This window comes from Corapipo altera, unplaced genomic scaffold, assembly GCF_003945725.1.
Source record: "Corapipo altera isolate COAL_440 unplaced genomic scaffold, ASM394572v1 49, whole genome shotgun sequence".
Classification (NCBI taxonomy): Eukaryota; Metazoa; Chordata; class Aves; order Passeriformes; family Pipridae; genus Corapipo; species Corapipo altera.
Genome location: NW_020884879.1, coordinates 1,305,362 through 1,329,978, shown reverse-complemented (window position 1 = coordinate 1,329,978; position 24,617 = coordinate 1,305,362). Strand labels below are relative to the sequence as shown.

General features: G+C 39.7%; 1 protein-coding gene across 1 annotated transcript; it reads left to right on the top strand.

Annotated features, from left to right (window-relative positions):
- Nucleotides 1-29: 29 nt before the first annotated feature.
- ABHD3 (abhydrolase domain containing 3) lies at nt 30-24,406 on the top strand. Its single transcript, XM_027638572.1, has 9 exons — nt 30-320; nt 1,879-2,042; nt 4,528-4,710; nt 6,433-6,478; nt 9,277-9,389; nt 13,099-13,272; nt 13,933-13,981; nt 14,066-14,231; nt 22,313-24,406. Exons 1-9 carry the CDS (start codon nt 174-176, stop codon nt 22,489-22,491), a joined length of 1,221 nt encoding a protein of 406 aa, XP_027494373.1. The 5' UTR covers nt 30-173; the 3' UTR covers nt 22,492-24,406.
- Nucleotides 24,407-24,617: the final 211 nt, after the last annotated feature.

The following is a 24,617-nucleotide window of genomic DNA, read 5'->3' as shown; positions in this document are numbered from 1 at the left end:
GCCGCCGGCGGCGCTGCAGCACGGAGAGGTCCGCGGGCAGCGGGAGGCAGGCGGCAGCTCCTCCTTCTCCTCCTCTTCCTTCTCCTCCCTCGGCCGTGGGGTGGGTTCGGCCGCGGCAGCCGGTGTACGCTACCCTGCCGTGCCGCGCCGTGCCGCGCCGCCCCCCGTGTGCCATGGACTGGAAGGTGCTGACCAGGGAGCTCTCCCTCTACCTGGAGAGCCAGGTCCGCGTGGGGCTCTTCGGCTCTGGCGTGGGCTTGTCCCTGGTGCTGGGCTTCGGCGTCGCCTACGCCTGCTACTACCTCAACAGCATCGCCAAGGTGAGCGGGAGGGCGGCGGGGCGGGCGGGCTCCGCAGGTGTCCCGCCGAAGGGGAACCGTCCCGGGAAGGTCACCGCGACCCACCGCCCGTAGGGGAGCCGCCGGCGCCCTTCAGGCGAGGGGATCGGCATCTTGAATGGCTGGGGGGTAGGGTTCTGCGGCCGCCTCGTCCTCACACCCGCCGTCCATCCTCTGGAGGAGCCGCTTCGGGGTCCCGGCCGGCCAAAACCCCGCACGGCCCCGGCCAGTGCAGCCCACCCCCGCCCGCCGGGACTGCTTCCTCCGCGGGGACCTCTGGTGACCCCCGGGACCACCGGCCTGAGGTGAGGGACAGCTCCTGTGGTCTGGGAGGATAAGGGGCTCTGGCCTCCTGCGTCCCCAAAATGCAGCTGTACCAGGGAGAGAGCTTGGCTGGATGCCGTGGTTTGGAAAGGGAGGTCAGGAACCCTCCTTCCACAAAAAAACCCTGACCTATTTGGTTTACTAGCAGGGCAGGTGATAAAGTAATTTTTCTGTCCTTGTACTGTCGTCGGTACCATCCTAAGTAACTCTGGAGCCACTATGGCAGCGTTTTGGGGGCTAGAGCACTCTTGTACATCTTCTCATCAGTAATGGTTTCATAGGTAAATTAGGCAATCGCAAATTACTTGGATACAGTGAGCCTGATCAGATCTAAAGTGGCCCCGTGGTGAGAGCGCCTAGTTGAATGCTTAATCAGCTGAAAATACGCATATCAAAAGGTTTTTGACTGTTGAGGACCTGAGTATTGCCACAGTCCTTCAGAGAACACTGAGAACATAGCCTTCCTCTTCACTGAGAAGAGGGTACTTGATTTTGGTCACAGGAGAAAAAAAGAAGTGAGGATGTGACACTACTGCACTTTATATGTAACGATTTTCCTCAAAGTACCTGGTTTTGCTGTATGAATGCTTGCATATTGGAGAGTCACTGTAAAATAGAAGCTTAAGAAATATGGTTGCTAAAACATAAGATATTAGCTATACAGGGATAGCTAACATTAATTGGTATACAAATGGAAACTGTAAGGAAATTCTCTGCATGCAGAGCATTATCAGAGATGAAGAACCGATGCAGTCTTGTACTGTAGTATGAGATAGAAGGAGAGTGTCCTACCAGGTTAAAGTAGGTACTGCACGTGCACGGTCAAAGTGCATGCACGAATTAAGCGTTATTTCTGTGCAGACCAAGAAAACAGACTTGGTAAAATCTTTCTCACCTACCGAGAGATGGTGGGGTTTTGATTTGTCAGTGAAGATACAATGCTGGTAAAAGTAGAGCTAGATCAGTATGTTATTAGAAATAGGTAAGGGGTCCATTATGTTTACTGGGTTTCACTTTTCCGTTGGGCATCTTGGCATTTCATTTGATTTTCATTTACTTTTCTCTTTACTACGGAAGGAAAAAGCATTGCAAATGATTTTATGAAATAAATCAGTTCACTCAGAGAGGATTTAAGCAATTATTAATTTCTTTCTTTATTTGTTTTTTAGTTTATTTTATATGAATGCCTATGCCTGACTGTAGTCTCTCTTCCTAGAAACCCCAGCTGGTGGCCAGCAATGACCGCTTCTGCCGCTTTCTCGAGGAATATTGCCCTGTTGTGACAGAAACTTACTATCCCACGATCTGGTGCTGGGAAGGTCGGGTACAGACACTCCTGCGCCCCTTTATCACATCTAGACCCCAAGTACAGTACAGGAAGTAAGTGCCCCTTTTTTTTTAAGTGATTGATTTGCTAGCCAGTTGTTACCTTACTCTGATCATGTCACGTCTACTGTCATTGCTCAAGTTTGTGCTTGTGTGTTTTTTGCTTTATGCCCACCTTTACAACTCCATCATAGGCTTGAAACTGTCTTCATCATGGATTCAATATGCAGTAGGTTTAAAAGGTCAGTGTTCCAAATGGCCCTATTTTAGCTCAGAGAGTTTTGGAGCACTGAAATATTAGTGACAATATAGAAACTGATGTGGTTATATGTTCACAGGATTACACAGTGGTTGAGGTCAGAAAAGACCTCCAGAGGTCACTTTGTCTGACTTCCCTGCTCAAGCAGGGTCACTCAGAGCCAGTTGCCCCAGAGCACATCCAGATGGTTTTTGGATTTCCCTCAGGATGGTGACTGCACAACATCCTTGGGCAGCCTGTACCAGTGCTGAGTCACCCTCACATTGAAACTGTTTCCTGATGTTCAGAGGGAAGCTCCTGTGTTTCAGGTTGTTCCCACTGCTTCTTGTTCTGTCAACGGGCACCACAGAAAGGAGCATGGCTCCATCTTCCTTGCACCCTCCCTTCAGGTATGTAAACGCATTGCTAAGTTCCCCCTGAGCCTTTTCTTCTCCAGGCTGAGCAGTCCCAGCTCTCCCAGCATTTTCTCAGAGGAGATAGGCCCCAGTTCATCATCTTTGTGGCCCTTTGCTGGACTCTCTCCAGTATGTCCATGTCTTCCTTGTACTGGGGAGCCTGGAGCTGGACACAGTTCTCCAGGTGTGGCCTCACCAGTGCTCCATGGAGGGGCAGGATCACCTCCCTTGACCTGGCGGCAAGACTCCTAAGCCTCCATAGCCTCCAGGCTGTTGGTCTTCTTTCCTGCTGGCTCATGTTCAACTCAGTGTCCACCAGGACCCCAAGTCCTTTTCTGCCACGCTGTTTTCCAGATAGTCAGACTCCACCCTGTGCCAGTACACAGGTTGTTCCTTCCCAGATACAGAACTTTGCACTTCCCCTTATTGAATTTAATGAAGCTCCTGTCAATCCATTTCTGCAGCCTGTTGGGGTTTCTCTGGATGTCAGCAAATTATCTGGTGTATCAAATATTTTGGTGTTTGAAAACCGTAATTTTACATAGAGTCACTGTATCTGTCCATTAAACCAGCATATTCTACCTTAACCATAGCATGGCCACATTCAGCCTTGTTTTGAATATACAGAACTTCATGGATTTTTCAGAGTAACTTTTACCTGTGGGGTTTATGTTGTGTTCTTTGACGCCTAAATTCTAAGAGGGAAAAAAACCCTTATATTTATTGTTTGCCCTCAGCTGATCTCTCTCACAGAGAAATGAGCCTTAGCCTGGCAAATGAGGCATTTGGCACAAGACCTAAGGAGAAGTACTTTTATGCGCCGGAACCTGGATGCAACACAAGTTGTTTCAGCTCTGCTTGCATGGTAGAATAGATTTAGCATTTAGCAGCTTCCCTTAGTTTTAGTAATTAGGGAACATTTCAGTGGCATGGCCATGTCCACTTTTTCTAGTCCTTCTTGCATATTTCTATTTCAAGGTATGTGAGGGAAGAAATAATTCCATGGGGCAATGCTTATTTTGCACATTTGAGATTGTGTTGGCAGTACACACCAGCATTTCATCTACTTCCTATTACCAAAAAAGGGCAAAGCTGAGCTAGATTCCAACAAGGGTGATTGCCTTTAAAATCTGGAGTAGTTGCTACCAAGACTTTAAAAGGAAATATCAATTGGAAGGTAGGCATACATTTTGGTAGTTGCTACACCAGCTCTCTCGAACAGTGTCTTCATTGCTAGGAAGAGGGAAGATGCTGCATGTTTCTAAAAAAGGAATGAAACCTTTTTGCCATTGTTTAGTGCATGCTTAACTTCTTGAGATATTATAATATTTGTTGCATTGTTAAGATATATGGCTTAAAAGTGCATTCTAGCAAAGTTTGTGGAGATACAGGGTGGAAGATACAGTAGTATGTGTCTGTGCTCCACATGTTTAAAACATAACAAAGTGCCATCCATTATATATTCTGCTTCCTTGGATAAAGAGGAAAAAAATGTGATAAATGTTTATCTCATTGTCCAATGTGCTATCAAAAGATTCTCAGATGATCCAAAGGAAATCTGCAGTACACAAGCCTTTATAAAACAGAGGGCAGTGCCAAAAATCACATTAGTAACAGGCTTCCAGTACATCAGCAGCAATTTATAAAAGGCCAGCTCTTCATTTACTGTGAACAGGAATTACTCCACAAATTGACTGTTCTAACTCTAGTCAGCTGTAGGTGTGACTCTTTCTGCATGGTAAACATGCAGACGTGGCACTTTGAGTATTAAAACATAATGAAAAATGTAGAATTCACACCTGGTAATTTGTACCCTGCAAGCACTCTTAATAGTGTGTATGTATTTTTCAATCTAATCAGTGTTGTCTTGAAATGTGCCTTTCAGTGAGCTCATTAAAACAGCAGATGGAGGACAGATTTCATTGGATTGGTTTGATAATAATGACAGCTTATATTATCCGGATGCCAGCACAAGACCCACCGTCCTGTTATTGCCTGGCCTGACAGGAACGAGCAAGGAATCCTACATTCTTCATATGATCCACCAAAGCGAAACGCTGGGATATAGGTGCTGTTGTATTTCATTGCTAGTATTTTGCTGCTTCTAATAGGATCAAATATAATTATGTACGTGTATAAGATGCCTTCCAAAGGCAAATGAGATCTAAATACATTAGTTTATATAAGGAAGTCTTATTAGTAATAATAATCACAGTGGAATTATGTAACAGGCAGTACATTTGGAAGGGCTGTTTTAGTATCTACAGAGGTGCCCGAGAGATTGCAGTGAAAGTAAGCTAAGTCTGCATGGGGCTTTCACTGCTGCTTCTTAAATTATGATATCAGCATTTGTGTTAACCTTTACCCCTTCTAGAGAAGGAGTTTGTATTCAGCTCCAAGAAAACTTGTATGGATGGGTTGCTATCAGTAGGCCTTGGAGGAGGTCAGCTTCTGAATGCCAAAATTGCTTGATTCAGCAGCCTCAAATTCCTGCGTGCAGAAAGGAGAGCTAGCCTGCTCTTACTGTTGGTGTTTAAGGAGGAGGTCTGTCGCTTCTTAATTGTCACAGTGTAATTTAGTTTTGTTCTTGAGGCTTCTGGTCAGAGTTGGGTAAAATAAGTGGATTAGTCGATGAGTAGACTCCTTTATGTAATCATATTGCTGCTGCACGTCAAAATAAGTTGTCATTGTTCCAGAACCTGTATTTGGAATATTACATTTTGTCTTTGCAGATTGGCTTCTGGTACTGACTATAATAAGTTCTTCAAATATGTACATATGAGGTTTTATGTCTGGCTATCTCTTCTCTATTTGGAGGTTTGGATAGCTGCTTTACTAAATTATAAAAGTAAAGTAGCACTGTGACTGTTCAAAGTACCTTTAAAATCACTTTAAAACTTAGCAGTAAAAAATATCAGAGGTAGCCCTGAAATCAACAACTTGTTACTATTAAGTTTTAAAGTATTCCTGAAAGTAATATCTGCATTTGATCACCTAAGAAAAGAAGATATAGCATTAAAAAGGAGAGCTTTAGGTCAGAGTTCAAGAGAATACTATAATTTTATTTTTAATCAGCAACATTTGAGAAAAATACCAAAATAAGTATTTTTTCATGCCTTTAACTCATCTAAAATATGTATATATTATTTAACAACATTATTACAGGGAGATGGTGCTAGAGTAATAGAAAAGAAAGATTTATTAAGAAAGTATAGATCCTTAAATCATGATAATACTGCTAGAAGATTCAGAGACTCCCACCAACATGGAGAGAACAGAAACTTATGCTGTACCAGACAAAAAAAAATTGCCAAGAACCTGCAACTTAGATGCAGCTCTCAGTATAATTTTGATTTGGCTCATTTCTTGCAATTTAATACAATTATGTAGCTTTGGAGGATGTCTGCACATGGATATCTGACATTCTTTTTCAGAGCACAGCTTTAAGCTCAGCCCTGCACTGGCAGAGCTCATGGCAGAGTGCAGGCAGGACATGTCTGTACCATCTTCAGGTAAACCCTGGGGTTCTCATCCTGCAATTTGACCTTGACCAGCAAATCAAGGGGCTCATATAGAGTCCCACTGACCTCAGTGAACTCAATTTTGGTATAAAGCTTGTTCTACACAGGTCAGGCTCTAGGATCAGTAGGTCTTTAAATGTTTATGTGCTGAACTTATTCATAGAACAGGCTCATTTTTCTTTATGCGTTTTCATTTTTGTGTGTGTTTAAGTTATCTTTTTAGTGAAATAAACAATATGTATAATTGAATTTACTGTCTCAATTTTTAGATGCGTGGTTTTTAACAACCGGGGAATTGCTGGTGAGGATCTTTTGGTAAGGATGACTTCTGAGATAAACATCTCACTTAAAAGTGGTATATATGGAATCATTTGTGTCTATTTGTACAGCTGGATTTAAATGAGAGACACTCACAGCATGTGTTGAAAATCTAGAGAAGAGAATCTAGCCATCTGGTAGATCAATTGTGCCAATATTCATATTTTATTTTAAAACTCTAAGAGGTCAACTGGTCAACACACAATTTTTCTGAGCGTTTCATTTTATGAAATATTTTCAGCTACTAATATCTGTAGCATTAAAAAGAACAATCCTTACGTTTTTCTTTCAAAAAATACTACAGTATATTTTACCATACAAATCCAAATATAAGCAATTGTAATTACTTTCCCAGTTGCCAACATGAGTTTAAAATAGATTTTGATATGGTAAAAAAGTTGTGCCATTAAAATTAATCCATACTGCGTGTTAGTGAATTAATGAACCAGATTTATATGGATAGCCATATCCTAAAAGTTAAATGTGTTCTTGTATTTTTCTCAGCAATTCTGACAGAAACTCAGCGACAGAAGACAAATTTTTGTCTTTGGGACAGACATATCATGTTTGGTCAGAAATAACTGGCCATTCCTCAGATGAAAAAGTCTTGAAGCTAAACATTTTCTGCAGCAAGGGACAAGGCATGATGAAATATTGCTGAATAAGCTTTGTTTCTTCATATGGGATTTGTTGACAGTTCTGCAGCTGGAATGAATGTGCATAATACTTGGTATTGTTTTGCATTTTTTAATCCCCTAGTTTCAAACTTTAAAAAGCTCAGAATGTTTTCCCATAATCAGATAAAGCATTTCAATGCAAACATTGCCATGTTAAGAGTAGTTTTCTGCATACTTTTGCAGATGGATCTACAAAGCAGTTTTGTGACACACAAAGTCCTTATTGATGAATTTCTGCATCATTAAGAGAAAAGATCTCTTGTTTGGATGCATTGTGTGTATTTTACTGTAATCGGATTTACATCTTTAAGCTTTATAAGGTCTTGCAGTGAAGCAAACCAGCTGAAATTATCACATTTTTTGCAAAGGGGTTTCTACATTTTAATATAAAATCCCTAGTTAATGAGTTTGCAGCATGGTTGAGCACCACAATAGAAATTAGTTATGTAACAGTTCTTTTTCTAGTCTCTTTAAAGATCAATTCAAACTTATACCAAAAAATAGTTACTTAAAGAATGCTGTTCTCATTGGTTATTGAAAGTTACTGTGAATTATTGCTATGGAATAATCAAGAATTAGATTGCTTGCAGCCAGTGTAAGCTAAGATGGTGTTTTAAAATATCTTCATACAATGAGAGGAGAGAGAGAGATGTTAAACTGTCAGGAATTAACTGAAGTTAAAGTGCAAGATGTGTCTCTAGTTCTATAAACTTTTAATCAAATACACTTTCACTTAGAATACATTACACCCTAGTTGCCAAAAATAATTTATTTTTCCATGTAAACTTGACAATTTAATTAAAATAAAACACATTCACACTGTTTATAATTAATAGGGTGTAAAACAGTGAAGAGTGATTCATGTAGATGAGAACTGGCAATGCAACATAAATGGAAATTAAAAATGTCTTCAATTTTAATTATCCAGATTTAGCTTTTCTTTCAAGTTTTTTGATCTTTGACTTCAACATTTCAATATTTTTGATAAATGTATTTTAAGTAATTAGTTTCATCTCATTAAACTTGTTAAAATCACCCACAAGTATCCTGGCTGTTTAACTGAAAACAATTTTAAAAACCAGTCTTGAAATACATTGTTGCTTCAGGCAACAAATAAGTTCCATTAATTCATAATTATGTATTTTTATACTTAGTTTTAATGTTTATAATGAAGTTTGGCAGGTCAGTCACTGCCAATAGTTAAATCAATATCATTAACATGTTACTAACAACTCTTAAGTTAAAAGCTTTCTTTTGCTGTAGATGAAATCTGGACAACACTGTTAGAAAAAAACTTCTTTTACTGTGATTCTTATTGCAGCTAAATGGACTTGTCTCCCCTGTACTGCTCCAGATAGTCCCTCAGATTGTGGCTTGTTCCAGATGTCTGTGCAGATAAGGCTAAAAAGCTGTGCTTATCCTTCAGTAGCAGGGAAGGGGTTACCCAGATATTACTGATGCCAGTGGAAGTCATTCCTAGTCTCAATTCCGGATTTACAGAGTCGCTAATGATAGACAAAAAAGGGATAATATATGTGTTTCATTACTTTAGTTAATAGGATATTTTACTAAATTAGGTAAATATCACAGGGGAATTTATTTATCTATTTGTTTGGTTGTATTTGATGTAGAATCTAAATATTGGTTACTTTTTAAATGCTGGCTGTCAGAACTTGAAATCTAATATTTTCTTTTGCATTTGGATGTGGGTGAAGATGGTAAAATTGTCATTATAACTTCCTTTTCTGTAAATCACAGCCTTTATGATATGTTTCCATTTCCTCAGGGTATTTTAAAAATATCAGTGCCTATCTAGTTCTGATCTAGTTCTATCTAGTTTAGCTCACTGCTCTCTGTTCAGATTTCATCTAATGACCTGGAGGTTGCAGATGCTGAAGATATCTGTCATCTCTTTTATTTTGTAATGATAACATGTATAACTTTTTGTCAATCTACTCGTGAAACGCTCTGGGTTTGTATTTGCCACTTAGCAAAGCTTCATGATAAATGCTAAATTTATCTTGTTATATAAATGATCCACTGTTCAGTTTGCTTTGCCCTTAAAGGATAATACAAAAGCTTATGATGGCATTTTTTTCCCCTCTTGACTCCTTATAGACACCAAGGACTTACTGTGCAGCTAACACAGAGGATTTAGAGGCCGTTATTCATCATGTACACAGCTTGCACCCCTCGGCTCCGTTCATGGCAGCAGGTGTTTCTATGGGAGGGTAAGGTTATGTAACACAAGTCTCAGCTTAAACTGTGGTTGTAAAATAAGACTGTTGTAGCCTTTTAAATTACTCCTCTGCAATACTTGCATTACTTACTGAACTGCAGCTAACTTGGGTCTGCCTCCAACAGTCAATATGCAGAAGACTTTCAGAAAGTTCTTCATGTCTTTGAGCCTTTCAGCTCTGTATCAGGGAAGGTCAAAATTAGCCAACGTTCAAAAGTTAGAGGGGGGTGGAGAAAGACGGGAAACAATGGCAGAGAGATTGACAGCCAAATAGGTAGGCAGTACAATCTTTGGAAACTATGGAGGTTGTCTTTGGAATAGAGGGATAAAAAATAGGAACTAGAGCTAATATACCATGTTTCATAGCAACCTATGAAATGACAAGATTTGTCTTCACTCTGTTTGGGTTCTGCAGTGTGTGGGTAGATTAGGCTGGAAGAGATGTGGGTATCTGCTCTGTCTGGCTCAGAAGCAAGAAGTAGTATTGTTATTGAAACCAGTATGGGTTGATAGAGCATGTGGTATTAAGACTTGCTGTGTCCTGGCTGCAGTCCAGAAAGCACAGCTAGAACAGACAATGATAGCACAGTTTCTCAGAAAAAAAATCACTGCTAGAATCTAGAAGAAATGTTCAGGCAGCCTATTTAACAGAAATCGTAGAAGAGGAGAATTTTCATTAGAAATACTACAGACACAGTGGTAAAGTCCTGAGACTTCCCACTCTCTGATAAATTTTATGGAGGGTGGGCAGATATGGCCCTGTATATTGACATTAATCTACTAATGACTTGTAGGAGCTTTGGAATAACTAAATGTTTGTTCAAGCAATATAGTTATTGATAACCAAATAATTAACTTGGAAGCTTTTTAAATCAGGCCAATCCTTTTCCATTCATGTTACAGGGATTTTGCAAATGTCTTCAGTATGAAGACACAAATTTCTCCAGTATGTGAGAAATTTGCTGGGAAGCCCAAAATTTGGCGCAGTACTCCAAATACAGTCTCATAAGTGTCATATACAGGAAAGAAATAATTTCCTTAGACCTGCTTGTTGTGCTCTTACTGACAAAGCACAGCATATCATTAGTTGTCTTCATTGCTGCAAGAATGGATTGTTCTATTTGCCCAGTTTTTTTCAGCTGCTCTCTGTCCTGTCATTAGTCTTACTTAGGTGCTGGACTTTGATTTTTCCTGTGTCAAACTTCGTGAAGTTTCTGCCAACTCATTCTGCCTGTTGAGGTCCCTCCGAATGTCAGCGCTGTCTTCCAGTTCAGCAGCCATTCCCCACAGTTTGATGTGCAAGCTTCCTAAGGGTGCATTCCATCTCATCATCCAGTTAGTGAAGACTTACTTACACAGTATGGGGCCCATTACTGCCCCCTGAGAAACACTACTAGTATCTGGACCAACCACTCCAGTTGCACTTCAAGTTCCTGATCACAGCTCCCAGAGCCTAGTGGTCTAGTCGGTTTTCCATGCATGTTGCAGGTCACCTATTCAAACCATGCTCCTCCAATTTAACTATATGGAGACTGTCAAAAGACTTGCTAAAGTCAAAATAAGCAACTTGCATTCCTTTCCCCTAATCAACGAATGATCAATGAGCTCATCATGGAAGGCAATCAGGTTGCTCAGGCATGCTTTGTCCTTGATAAATCCATACTGGCTGTTACTAGTCAGCTTCTTTACCTTTATATGCTTAGAAATGGCTTCCAGAGGATATTCCCAAAGGGCTGTGGTTAGGCATTCCAGCCTGTATTTCCTTCTCCTTGCAGTTCTTGTAGATGGGTGCTTCTTTTTTCCAGGCATGAGAAATATTCAACAATTGCCACAACCTTTCAAAAGTGATAGATAGCAGTCTCATGATGACATTGGCTACCTCCTTCTGGAGCTTTGGTGCACTTCAGCTGGTTCCATTGGCATGTCTATGCCAGGTTTGCATAACTGGGCCCTAATTTGGGCCCTAACTTGATCTTCTGCTGCCATTCTTCCATACTCTGTCACTAGGCACAGGGACTTGGTAGGCCTGAGAACCGAGTTCAGCAGTAAAGACAGGAGAGACAGGTAGCCACTCCTTTTTTACAAACCTTTAGTCAGTAGGTTCTCTGCTCCATTGAATAGTGATCCCAGGAAGGACAAAAGGCTGGTCAGCTTAACTTCAGTTCTTTGGAAAGATCCTCTGGAAGCCATCTGCAAGCATATGAAGGATAAGAAGGTGACTGCATTCATCAAGGACAAAGCATGCCCAGGTGATTTGATTGCCTTCTATGATGAAATGACTGGCTTCAGTGATGAGGAGAAATAAGAGGATGCTGTTTGTTCTGAGTCTTTTTTGTATCAAAAGATTTAGAGAAGCCTTTCTTGTTGCAGAAACCTTTCTTTTGTAGTCCAGCATATCCCTTGCTTGTGGAGGCTTACGAGTGGGACTCGATGATCCTCGTGGGTCCCTTCCAGCTCAGCACATCCTGTGATTCTGTGATAATCTATACAGGACAGATTTGTCCAGTTAAGAATTAAAATAAACATTCAGTTCACAGACATATAAATGTAAATTAAAGGCCACTTGTTCTGTTGATCTTCAATATGAATTGTTTTGGAAAGGGACTTCATTTTCTAACATAAAGATTCCTAAACCTTCTCCCTATGACATACACTCTGTGCACTCTGTTAGAGAAGTGGATTCTTCTACTACTGCAACTTTTTTTTTATTGGTTTGTTGGACTGCTGTCTTATGATCTGCTAGGTAGTGCACAGGGACAAAGTCTCTGTGATAGCAGGCTGGTTCATGATGTCTTTGCTAAAGGTTGCTGTCTTCTAAAGTACAGAAGATGAAGCCAAGGTACAGAGTGTTGGTGGTCCAGGGAGCTATATTAACAATTAACTGTAATGCTTTGTGTTAAGGGCTTGGTATTAGAACGGTGGTTGTAAACTTTGAGGTCTCATGCAGTAAAGAAAGACAGCTTTTCTATTAGTATTTTTCTTTTACAGTTTCCTGCTATTTTATTTTTTCTACATTTGAAGGGTCAGATACTTGTGAACTCTCCCGTTTTTCAACATAAGTATACATTAGCAGTAGAGACTGTAAGTTGTGATTGGTCAGAAAGACAAGACCTAAGTCATTTATTTGGCTCATAAGTTTGTTTCTCTAGTTTTATTCGTTGTCCAGCACTTCATTCTTTACATACTGTGTGTTATAAAACAACTGTGTTCTCTCATGTGTGAGGTGGGGTAATGGCACTACCTTCAACTCAAGAGACTTCTTCATAGTGAGACAGGCATGCCAAGGGCAGCTTGCATTTTTCAAGTACATTTATCAGATTTAACACATCAGGAAGACCAAGGCCTTTTAAGATGGTAAAACTTACTAACAACTTGGGAATACCTGTTCCATGAGTAAGAATCATTTGTTTGACCTTTTCATCTCTTAAGTGATATAAATGAGACTAGTACATCTTTATTTCTAAATGCATTCCTACCCACACCCTACACAGTGTAGCAGTCTCCTCTCTGAGGAGAAAGTAAACTTCATGAGTCATGTGTTGATTACATTGACTACCTTTTAGCTGTATTAGGCACAACTTTAGGGCTGATACAAGAAACTATTGAAAAACAGGCAAAAAGGTGGCTGACTTATATTTACTCTAAATTGAAGCAAACAATTTGATAGTATATATGTTTCTGTTTTTCATTTCTGTTTGTAGCATGCTTCTTTTAAATTACCTGGGCAAAACTGGCAGAGACACTCCTTTAATGGCAGCTGCAATTTTCTCTGCGGGTTGGAATGTTTTTGAATCTGTAGAATCTCTGGAGAAGCCACTAAACTGGCTTCTTTTCAACTATTACTTGACCACTTGTCTACAGTCCTCTATCAGCAGGTGAGTTGCCTTCTGAACTACTTAGAAAGGTGGAAGGATGTTAGTATGAGATCTACAGCAGGTATAATAATCTTGGCAAAATTAATGCTGTAACAACACTTTGCATAGCTGTTCTGTGTGCATTCTTCGGTAAGTTTTGAAATCAAAAGGATCTTTGCAAGAAGATTGTCATCAATGTGGCTAAATTTATCTGCTTCTCAAGGGGCTCAGCACAAGCCCAATGTACTTCTGTATTTATAGATGAAGTAAATGGATTTTTAAAATTTTTAGACATGCACATATTGACTTAGGAGTATATATGTATATATACCAATTCTTTTAAGTCAATGTTGACTGCAAAAGCACAGAAAGGGCTAGTTCATCTTTTGCTTTATAAAACTAGAGTGTATTTTGTGTTCTCAAATATCAAGTTCTCTTATCTATGGCATTTTTCTCATGGCTTATGCAGACTTTTACTATGTTGCTAGATGTGCCTGCATATGAATGAATAATTCTTCTGCTCTTGGATTCCTGACAGATTTTTATTATGATAGAAAATTAAAAACAAGCATGTTCTTGTTAGAAAGTTACTTCTATAATGTATCTGAAAAGCAGAGGACTTCTACATCTGTTAACACAACAAAAAAAAAAGCCCTCTGATTTTTCTCTCTTTCTTTTTAGGCATCGACAAATGTTGGAGAAATTATTTGATATGGATCTTGTGATGAAGGTATGTGAGAATGTTACTTCTGCTTTAGCTGGATGCTGTTTTCAAAATGCTGACATAGTTCCCTATTTGAATTCTGTACTTCAGGCTAGAACTGTTAGAGAATTTGATAAGCAGTTCACTTCAGTCATGTTTGGCTACCGTTCAATTGATGATTACTATGAAGATGCTAGTCCATGTCGCAAGCTGAAGTCAGTAGGAATTCCAGTGTTATGTCTAAACTCTGTGGATGATGTTTTCTCACCAGGTCATGGTAAGTTTAGGCTTTTTAAAATATATTTATCTGTATATGCAGTCATTAAGACAAACTACATAGGTTTGAGAATGAACTCAGACCTATATGTAGAGGTCTATTAAATGTGGCTTGTACATAGGATCAAAACTTCCACAGATTTGCAGTTTACCTAAGGTGTAAGACACATATAAAACAGCTGATGATGGAGAGACCTGATTAGTAAAGAATGCAAAAGTATATGGGGTGGCCTCGTTAACCATTAATGGAATCTTTACAGTCAAAAGAAAGAAATATGCATATTTAGGGTGTGAGTTATCTCACTGTAAGGAAGATGTCAGGTGTAGTACCCTCTCAGAAGCATCCATTTCTATTCATCAAGTACGAAGAGAACCTAGAAAAAGGAACTCAGATTCAGGTGTCTGGATTGTAGATTTTCAGAGTTCCATGCAAGTGAAAACAAATTTTTTATTGCTATTTTTTAATCAGTCCCTACAAAGAATATCTGGGAGTCACTTATGTTTCAGATGACGTGAAATTCTTGGCTGTTGTTCACAGTGCCACCTCCAGTGCCTGAAAATTAAAAGTAAGACAAAATCTAAGTTAGCATGTAGGCCAAAATCTAGGGTAAGGGAAGAGATATACACAAAGTGAGCTCCTAGAAGGAGGCCCATTGAAATTAATAAGAATCTAACTAGAAGATGAACCAGCAATATTAGCTAAATAACTGGCTGAAAACTCTGTTTTCCATTTGACTTCTGTTTTCTGCCAAACACGTGATCATTATGAACATTTTACTTTTGCTCTGTGGATCAAAACCATGTTGCTACCTATCCTAAAAAGATATGCCAGTTCCTGCAGTTTGTGTGTTGGTTATAGTGTCTGAGAAGAGAGGTGGAACAGAAACTAATGTAGAGGAAAACCACTAAAATGAACAGCTGGTTGAGGCAACAGTCTTCAGCAGTGAACACCTAACACCTTTAAAACTTAGTTAAAGCACTTGATTTATTTCAGGGAAATTTTTTTCTGCCACCACAAGTGAAGTGAGATTCTTGCAGAATGAGTCATGAAACCAATTTAAGCAGGCAAACATATTAAAACAAGTGGAAAATGAAGGAACTGGAAGAGACTCTTTGTGTGTTGTACTGTTTTATCTGCGTGCAGATGCACAACGTATACAGAAAACATGCACACACATTACTATTTATAGTTCGAAGACCTGTTAGAGACAAATGTGACATGAAGAGAAAAAGACCACTCCAGTAGTGTGCACTAGAAAAAGACAGTCTGATTTCTTCTCCTCTTGAACAAAAAGCATGAACAATATAAAGAGGTGACAGCCATCTAATATGAAGGAAAAAATGGTAACTCTGGATTACCCAAACTACCTATCCCTTACATTGGCCGAAACAGAGGCTTAAAAAACAGTAAGATCTGAGTCAACACAGTAATATTATTCCAGAATACTACATACACCTCTAACAATTTCTGGTTCAAGAACTTTGTGAGACAGAATTAGTCCCTTTGTATTTACAAGCCTCTGCGGTTTATTTTTTTTCCTTGAAATTGGACAGTTGCAAGTTCTCTTATAAGCTTGTAATGGCCTGGAAATAAGAATGGATGGGTGACCGTAAAATCTATGTCCAGATATAAAATCTGACTAGTGACTCTGAAGGTAATATTTTATGGGTCTTTTGACCCTGGGGATGACTTTCCCCATCATACTGCAAGGTGGGTGATCTGCTGTGCCTTGTTTCTTTCATGAAGTATCTGAGAGACGGAACAATGGCTTCACCTCTATGCTTAGCTCTAGCTTAGTTTGTGGTTTGTGTCCTGCAGTGAAATAGTAACTGTGACAGGAGTAAGCTACCTAGTTAGCATGGTAACAACAGCAGTGAACCAGACAGTGTGCCTCTGTCCCTTTTCCAGCCTATTATCACTGAGACTGGGACATTTCTTAGCTAGATGAAAGCTAGTACAGATACTCCAGCCCCTTTTAATTTTAGAATACAACCTCCAGCTCTCAAGAGCCAAGTATTGATCCAATCCCATGAAACTCAATCTGAACCTTAGAAAACACTTTTTTTTACTGTGAGAGTGGTCAAATAGAGAGGCATAGAGAGACTGGGGGATCTCCATCTATGGAGATAGTCAAAACCTCACTGGACACAGCCCTGGGAAACCTGCTCTAGGTAACCCTGCTTGAGCAGGGGTGTTGGACTAAATGTCCTCAAAGAAGTCTCCTACAGCCTCAAAAGTTCTGCAACTGTGTAGTTTGACTAGTCAACAGATGAGTGCCCTAAAGTACAGCTGTAGCAGATCTTTCCACCCTTGAAGCTGTTTTTAAAAGTAACACAACTCTTGGTGAACAGTGAGATGGTTGCTTGTGTAAGATTAGTATCAAACCTATTATGAGAATGCCTTAGAGGTCTCGCAGTGTAGAGGGAGGTAAGGTAGAGCACCTGCACTTCTGAAACAAGAAGTGTTAGAATCTGTTCTAATGACTGTCCATCTTCTCCTAAACTCTGACCCTAAGCAGCCTTTTTCCCTGAAAATATTTGTGTTGTTAACCATTCATTTGTTCCTTGTTCACAGAGTTAATGCTGTTAGCCGTAACCCTTTGTCCTTGTGGTGACTAGTTTCCCTTAGAAAGGCCCACCAGGCAATGTTGATTTACAGCTAATAGTACTTCTGTATGTCTATCTTGGGCTCCTTTTTCGTTTATGCTGGGCACCCTCAATGTGAATCCTTGTACTGGCAGGAGACACAGAGCACCCTGATTAGCAGCCTAGGGTTTATATCTGCTGCCATTAGTTACTGGAGTTCATTCATCTTGACACTTCTGTGAACTGTTTTATGTTAGCAAACATAAAGGACTGGTGTTACTCTTGGAAGAGATTTTATTCTGGCAATGGGCTTGTTTTTTTCTGACTTAAAAATGTGTGGACACATGTAAGCCTGTCACAATCAGAGGTAATTTCCACTCACAAACTGCATAATGGACTCAAAGCCACAAAATTCATTCTCATGCAGACCCCAGCCTTTTACTGACTTTGGGAACTGGTCATTTCATTCCTCATCTCTCCCAGTAATACCTACCAGCTTTTAAGCTACCTTCCACCTCTGTTGTAGATAGCTGTAGTTTCCAAGAGCTGGGAAACAGGCCTAGAAAACTCATCAGGGAGAAAGCCGTGCCAGAATTCCTTTGTGTTTAAATAGTCTCCATAAAGCCAGACACATCTATCTTCCTGTAACAGAGCTTGAGGGATACAAACCCAAGTCACTACACAATGTGGACCTGAAGTTCCCTTAAAAAGTGCAGAGGCTGCCTCTGTTGCTTCTTACAACCTGATCATTTCTTCTCATGTACATTTTGGTACACTTTGTACTTCCCAGCAGTTATTTTTAAATATATTGTGAAAATGTACCATTTGATTTCAATCCAGTATTAGGAAGAAACAATTAATGTGCATTAAATAATAAACATTAATTTCTTTAATGTTGCTGTTTAAAGTTCATAGAGCTTGGCAGCTGATGTATCTGTTGTTTTAATTCTGGAATGCAGTTCTCATATTGCATAATACTAACTAATAAAAACAAATGCCTTCTTCATTGCATGACACTTCTCTCACCATAACTAATTTAAACAAGCCATTGTTGCAGGAAATACGTAATAAAACCAAGTCAAGCCCTTTTATTTTGTAAATGTGAAAAATAAATCAGGAAGATGGAACAACAGCATTCATTATCAGTGTCACATTTAACTTTTCATCCGAAGTGGCATTTTTCTCCTCAGAGACTTTAAGCAGTGTATTAGGCATCTGACTTAAACTTCACTATACTAATGCCTAGCTAATTGCTGCTAGTGAGCATTGTGCCTGAGCTGGAAGCCTGCCCTTGAAGCTAGGTACCATGCCAGCTCCCTCCTGATCCACTGTGACAAATAAGTGCATGTCTGAAGCTCAATTGTACATTTTATTGAACTCTCTGAACCTTTTCTGTTCCCCTGAATCCAAACTTGAAGTAATTGCTCTTAGGTGTTATTTTGCATCCTGTTATGTAAACAGCATATTTGAATGAATTTGCTGGGAGAGACGAAATGGCCAAAGAATGGCAGACAGATAACAGTTAGGGTAAAAGTTTAAGGAATAGAGAGAAATCAACCAAACAATGGAGTGTTTGACAGCAGTCACTTATTTAAGCTTCACATGTATGTTTTTGTTGTGGTTCTGTGATCACAAATAACAGACCTGTGCTTGCTGGATCAAACAGCAGTACAAATTTTGGCCAGTAGAAACTGAAGTACAAGGTTACATGCAGACAACAATGAACAGTGGTATCTTTTGGCATGCCATCCTATATCCTAGAGTGCATCACATCCAGTGCTCCGTTCATCTGCCCTTTACATTGCAGAATTTGCTCTGTTGCACTGTGTTTTTATTTATTGGATGGCTAACAGTCCCTAGAAGCAGCCTTAAGGGAAGTACCACACCACTGCCAAGCATCATTTGCATTTTGGCACTGGAGAGCAACACAGCATATTCAGTTCTCTCACGAGAAGCTGCAGAGCAAGAAACTCTGCTGGGGAGGAGTTACACAGATGAATAGGGACAACTTCAGGATAGGATGATGGAAGATGACATTTGTGAAGACCTGTGTGGCTTGCACTTTACATGGCACAGAAGATAATTAGCAGCCTAGTGCAGGATTGGTAGGCTTCTAGGAAAGAGCTGCTGTAGCTGTTTGGAGGCAGGCACCACATGGCACCCCCTGCAGTACTGCCAAGCAGTTTAGGAATGAATAACCACCAGCAAACCAATTTGGGAGGTATGGTTATGCTGGCAACCTCTGAATGACAGGTATACAGAGGTCACAGTGAGCTTTGCCTGTAAGGGGTTTCCCAGCTGAGTCGGCACAACAGAGGAGATATTTATTATCATCTCCCTTCCCATCCCCCAGCAAAGCAGTTTCTTACTAGGAAAGGATGTTTCTCTCTACACTTTTGACACTAGTCTGCCAGAATGAGTGTTTGTCATGTCTTTGCACAGTCTTAGCCAGTGAAGAGGTATGTTCAGACCCGTAAGCAGTTGATCCTGAATCCATTAGGACTGATGGAGTTCTCTGATTACTGGAAGTCAAGTCTGTCCCTCCTCACACATTCCTCCCCATACCCTTGCACAGAAGCCTATTTATTAGTCCCCTCAGTGACCAGGGAGAGAGCTGCAGAATGGCTGTGGAAAGTTTGATTCGTTGCGTGAAGCAGGATTGGGGTTTGTGTCTGATCCCCACTTCTCTGTTGGGATTCCGTTTAACATGGCCCACGTGCTACTGGAGGGAAGAGGAGCAGATGGCTTGGTACAGATAAGTGGGCAAGTCCCTATGCAGTCAGCAGAAGCTGACACGAATTGCAGCCACTCTCTTTGTGCATGGCAATGTGTTCATCCACAGAATCCAAGAAAGGCAGATCAGAGTTTGCTTAGCAGATTAACTCAGGCAAAACTCTAGATGAGCACTTTCTGAGTCTGAAAATGATGCATGTGTTGGACTGCAAGAAATAATACACTGTTTTCTGCATCTCTTGTTTTCAGCCCGTGCTATTCCTCAGCCTAGGCTTTTACTTCATTGACTTTTGTTTTTAGTCTTGCCTCAGCACTGCTTTCAAAGACTGAGATACTGTATACAGTATTTCCAGTTTTCCAGCTGAACAAAGGAAAAGCCAAGGACTTCTTATAGAGTGAGTAAGAAGTGTGGCTCCTTCACATACTAAAGAATCAGAATCACTTAGTAAATGCTGGGATCTATAAAATGCACACAATTTTGAAAGGAGGGACAAAGTGGAAGACATGGGTAGCACTGATTAGCCAAGAACCTCACGTATTCCACAAGGGAATCCCCATTGCCCTCTGGAGCCCAGTCTGCGCTCCACCAGGCCACGGCCACGTACCTTATATTATGGGCAGGAACCTTGTAACACACATTCATAAAAGACACTAACCCTGCTACACAGACAGTCGGTTTAGCATTCATACTGAGGCCCTGGAGTGGAACAGAGCACGTCATTCCAGGCACTGCTAGTAAGGACCTCTGAGGCACAGACCGCTCCCCTGACTTTATGGGTCCAGTGCTTCTGCTCTGATCTATTTTAAGTTGCACAGCTGTTCACCACAGTCACTGCACTCAAGCTCTTGTGTGACTTATTCTGGCTGGGGGTCCTTTTTCAGCTAAGGAAGGGGTTACTCTGTGCTCTTACTCTAGTTGCTGAGAACAAAGGCAAATAGGCATGTGAAGCACACAGCAGTGAGTCTGCCAACATCCAGATGAAAGTAAAGAACATCGATATGCAGGGATAGTGACTATTCAAGGATAATGGCCTTTGAGATAGTAAATATATGAAGGGGTAAAGGAATAGACTCCTAGAAATAGGGGTGAGTGGGAGATGTCTCTGAAGGAATTGCAGTCAGGAAGGGATGTGGACAACTGGTCCCCCCCCAAATTGAACCTGATTAAAAATCTCACTTCAAAAATACTTTAAAATAATTGAGGAAGCAATAGAGATTTTTTTAATAACTTGCTCCTTTGTGTTGTAGTGCCAAGGCAATTCAGCAGTGTATGACTTAAAATGAGATTTATTTTCTTGTGGAGTCTTAAGGTTTTTTAGACAACACAGTGAAATTCCTGCTACTCCCTTCATTTTTCTTTTGCTGTTTTTTTTTCTGTCAATCCTGAATAATCAAAAAATCTTTATGATTTTTGTTTTTTTTCTCTTTCATATATTACTTGAAAACTGGAACTTAGTAAGGCATTCTTTACTGAAATGTATTGAGATTTCTGCTTGTTCAGGAGTACATTTAACATACCTAAAATGCCAGAGGATTTGCTTAAATAACTTAATTTTTATGGATCTGTGGTGTTTGCACTCTGGATATAGTTCCACTGCTATGTCAAGCACTTCATATGGTAACAGGATCATTCCATCACACCAAAATACCATTTGTAAAGTCATGTGCTTTCTCTGTTGTCAGTCTGTGCTAGCTGACCTTTATTTTCCTTCACAAAGGGAACTGCCCAGGTGTAGCATTGATTAAGCCACACATTTATGCATAGTCATAACAGGAGGCACTGAAGCCTCCCCTCCTGCACACTTCCAGATCAGTGCATATCTCAGGTGTCATTCACTGATGGCTCTGAGCTAACTGTAGGCCATCACTGAAATGGCCACCTCATAGAAGGTCTCATCTGACTGTGTCTGCCACCATTCATATATTTGTATTAACACAGGGAACCAGACCAGGAAGCTGAGCAAGAAAACTAACCCAGCAAAAGAAAAATCCTTGTAATACCCATTCTAATAAACTAAATTCTAAATTAAGTAATTTCTAGCAGTCACTATTCAGTAGAGAACCACTAACCTAGTGGGTGACGCAGAGCAGCTTTCTGTGTCCTTCTACAATTGTTTTCCCTTCCTCTTTTTCTCTTTACCTTGTGTATTAGATTATGAGCTCCTCAGGGCAAGAACCATCTCCCAGTGTGTTTGCATCGTGTGCTCAAAATGTGCAGGTGTAAATGTATGGCAAATCAGATGTAATGATAATAACCCAGGATAATCCTTAATATTAGCTGATAGGATATCATACAGACCAAATCTTATTGTGACATTAAAGGTTTTGTGTTTGGAGTCTCATACAAAAAGAATTGAATTTGCAATTAAGGTCCCAGTTCCTCAGCTTTTCCAAGACTGAATATTGCAATACCAGTTAAAAACTACAGGCTTGATTGTCCTTTTACTTACACTATTCATAGCAAATCCTAAGTATGCATTAACATGGGTGCTGTTTCATCAGTCAGACTGAAAGAAAGGTGAAGCTGAAACTTTTACAGCAGCCAGAAAAAAAAAAAAAATCACACAGATCAGGTCAGTTAATGATGAAGAGAGAAATGGCTTTTAACACAGCTACGGTTCTAAATCCTGTGATACATTTAAGCGTATGTTCATGTTGTGCCTATTTATTCAGACATAATTCGAGAAAGGTTTAAGAGAAATTATTCAATGTCTGGCATTTCTTAGAAGGATAAGGACTTAAAACTTTTTCCCCCCCTTTTAGCTATACCAGTAGAAACTGCCAAACAAAACGCAAACGTTGCTTTGGTTCTGACTTCGTGTGGAGGCCATATTGGTTTTCTGGAAGGAATATGGCCAAGGAAGTGCACTTACATGGACAGAGTCTTCAAGCAGTTTGTGCAAGCTATGTTTGAGCATGGAAACAAGATCTTAAGCATGTAGCTTTGGACCACTAGTATAGCACAGTGGCACATTCTGACAAGGGCAGTTAAGCTTAGTGCACAAATTTTAACTCCTGTAAGCCAGCAAATGGATAAAGTCCATTACTACATGCAAAAATATTTTTGCCTAAGATTTTGTAGCAAGAAACTAAATATTATGTTGTCACTTTTATATTTATTTTTAATATGCCTTACTAAGAATGACCTTAAATGAAACAGCATTCTGCATACATCAAATTGCACTTAACCAAAACTATCAAGTAGAGAGAGTATAATTCCTCAGGATTGTAATTTAAACCAATATGTATTTAGGAGACTTAATTTAGATGGCTTTTAATATTAGAATGGCGACACTCAAAATAGCTTCTATTATCCTGTCACTCATAGTACAAGTTGGCCCATTCCTTAGGCCACTGATAGTGAAAACCTTAAAATATGAAAACAAAAGGAGGGAACAAAAAAAAGCACCGATTCTGCAAATAAATCAAAATTTCAGCATGTTATTTCATCGCATTAGATTGATACCTGCTTTTGCTGTTCTGCCCTGAGAGTATTCAGATTTAGGGCTGGTTATTGTTTTTTAGACTATGTCAATGCCATCCTTGTCTTATATGATTATTTTTTAAAGAGCTAATTTATAGTGTTTACATATAACCAAAATATTCCTTTAAAACAGTACTGTAATAACTTACATAATTAAAAGACATCTTGCATTTCAAATTTTATGTAAACCTGGGTGTTGTCATATAAGTAATACATGCTTCATATAACTGGTAAACTTGATGATTCAACCTGCTATGTTTATATTACCCTGGAAGAACATTTCAGTTTTAAAGAATAAACATTAGAGCATTGGGAAATTATTATATAATCTGCTTTAAATTAAAAAAAAAAATCCCAACCTTTTGTCTCTGGTACTGTCTCATATCATTTCTGAAAAAAATGCAACAAACTGTTCAAAGAAAGTTGGGATGAAGGTCAAAGTCCCGGCTCTGGTTTGTTTATTTGATCATTTTGTCAGCATTCTGGCAGTAGGTTGTCAAATCACTGAAGCCACTGCAAACCGATTTCTGCCCTCGCAGCTTATGGGTCTGTGAGGTTGGCTGAGGCATTGCTGTTCTCCTCAGCCCTGACGTACAGTGACAGCCAACGTGGGCCTGTGAGGAAAAAGGCCAGTTGGACAGAATATATTCTGAAACTGTTGGGAAGTCCAAATTTAGGGCATGCTAAAATTTAAACAAGGCTCTTAAGCGGCTTCTATGGAGCTCCTGCCTTCTGCTGATCACTGATTTGGGCCCAGCCACACAAGAGAAGTCAGCAAAGATGCCTCTGCATTTTTATTTTTATCTTTTGAGCGGGGTCAGTACAAGAAGAAAATGCGGCTAAAAAAAGCAAGTCAGGTCTTTTGTCTCAAGCAGTACGTGAACACTCCTCTTGCAAGGCATGTTTCCTAGTAACAGCAAAGGAAGAACAAAAATACTTTTTGTCTTTAGAAAAAGAAATTGGGACATGCTATACGAAAGCTGTTTCGTAAGGTGGACGGTTGAATTAAAAAAAATGGAAAGTGCTTTAAAATTTTGACTTTTAAGACAAGTGCTGGTCCTTGCCCAGATAATGAACTCTTATTTTTTCTTTAATAAGCAAAATGAGAAAAGTGACTTGCAAAAGCAAAAGGAAATTTTGTGCATGCTACTACAATACATGAAATCAGCATATTAGTAGGGTGCCTTATTTATTCTTGTTTTATGTTCATGCAAAAACAATAAGCAATAAACAGTGTATTTAGCATTATATTTGTAAAATTGTTGGGGTACAGTACTGTTCAAAACTCACCATCAAGTATGAATGAAAATAAAACCACTTACATTAAATCACACCTTACTGTTTAAATAAAAGTACTATGATTAATGGCAGAATTTCTGTCTCTCTGCACTGTCTTCACTTAGGTCCAATCCCACATACAAATCCCCATGAGACATTTATCTTTAAAGGTGTATCTAACAAAAATCTGTAAAGTTGGTTTCTTTCCCCCCCAAATATCGAGTGTTTTTCCTTATAATCTGTTAGGGAAAATGCATTGTTAGAAATACAGTGTGCAAAGTGGTAACAATTCAATTTTACTATGGG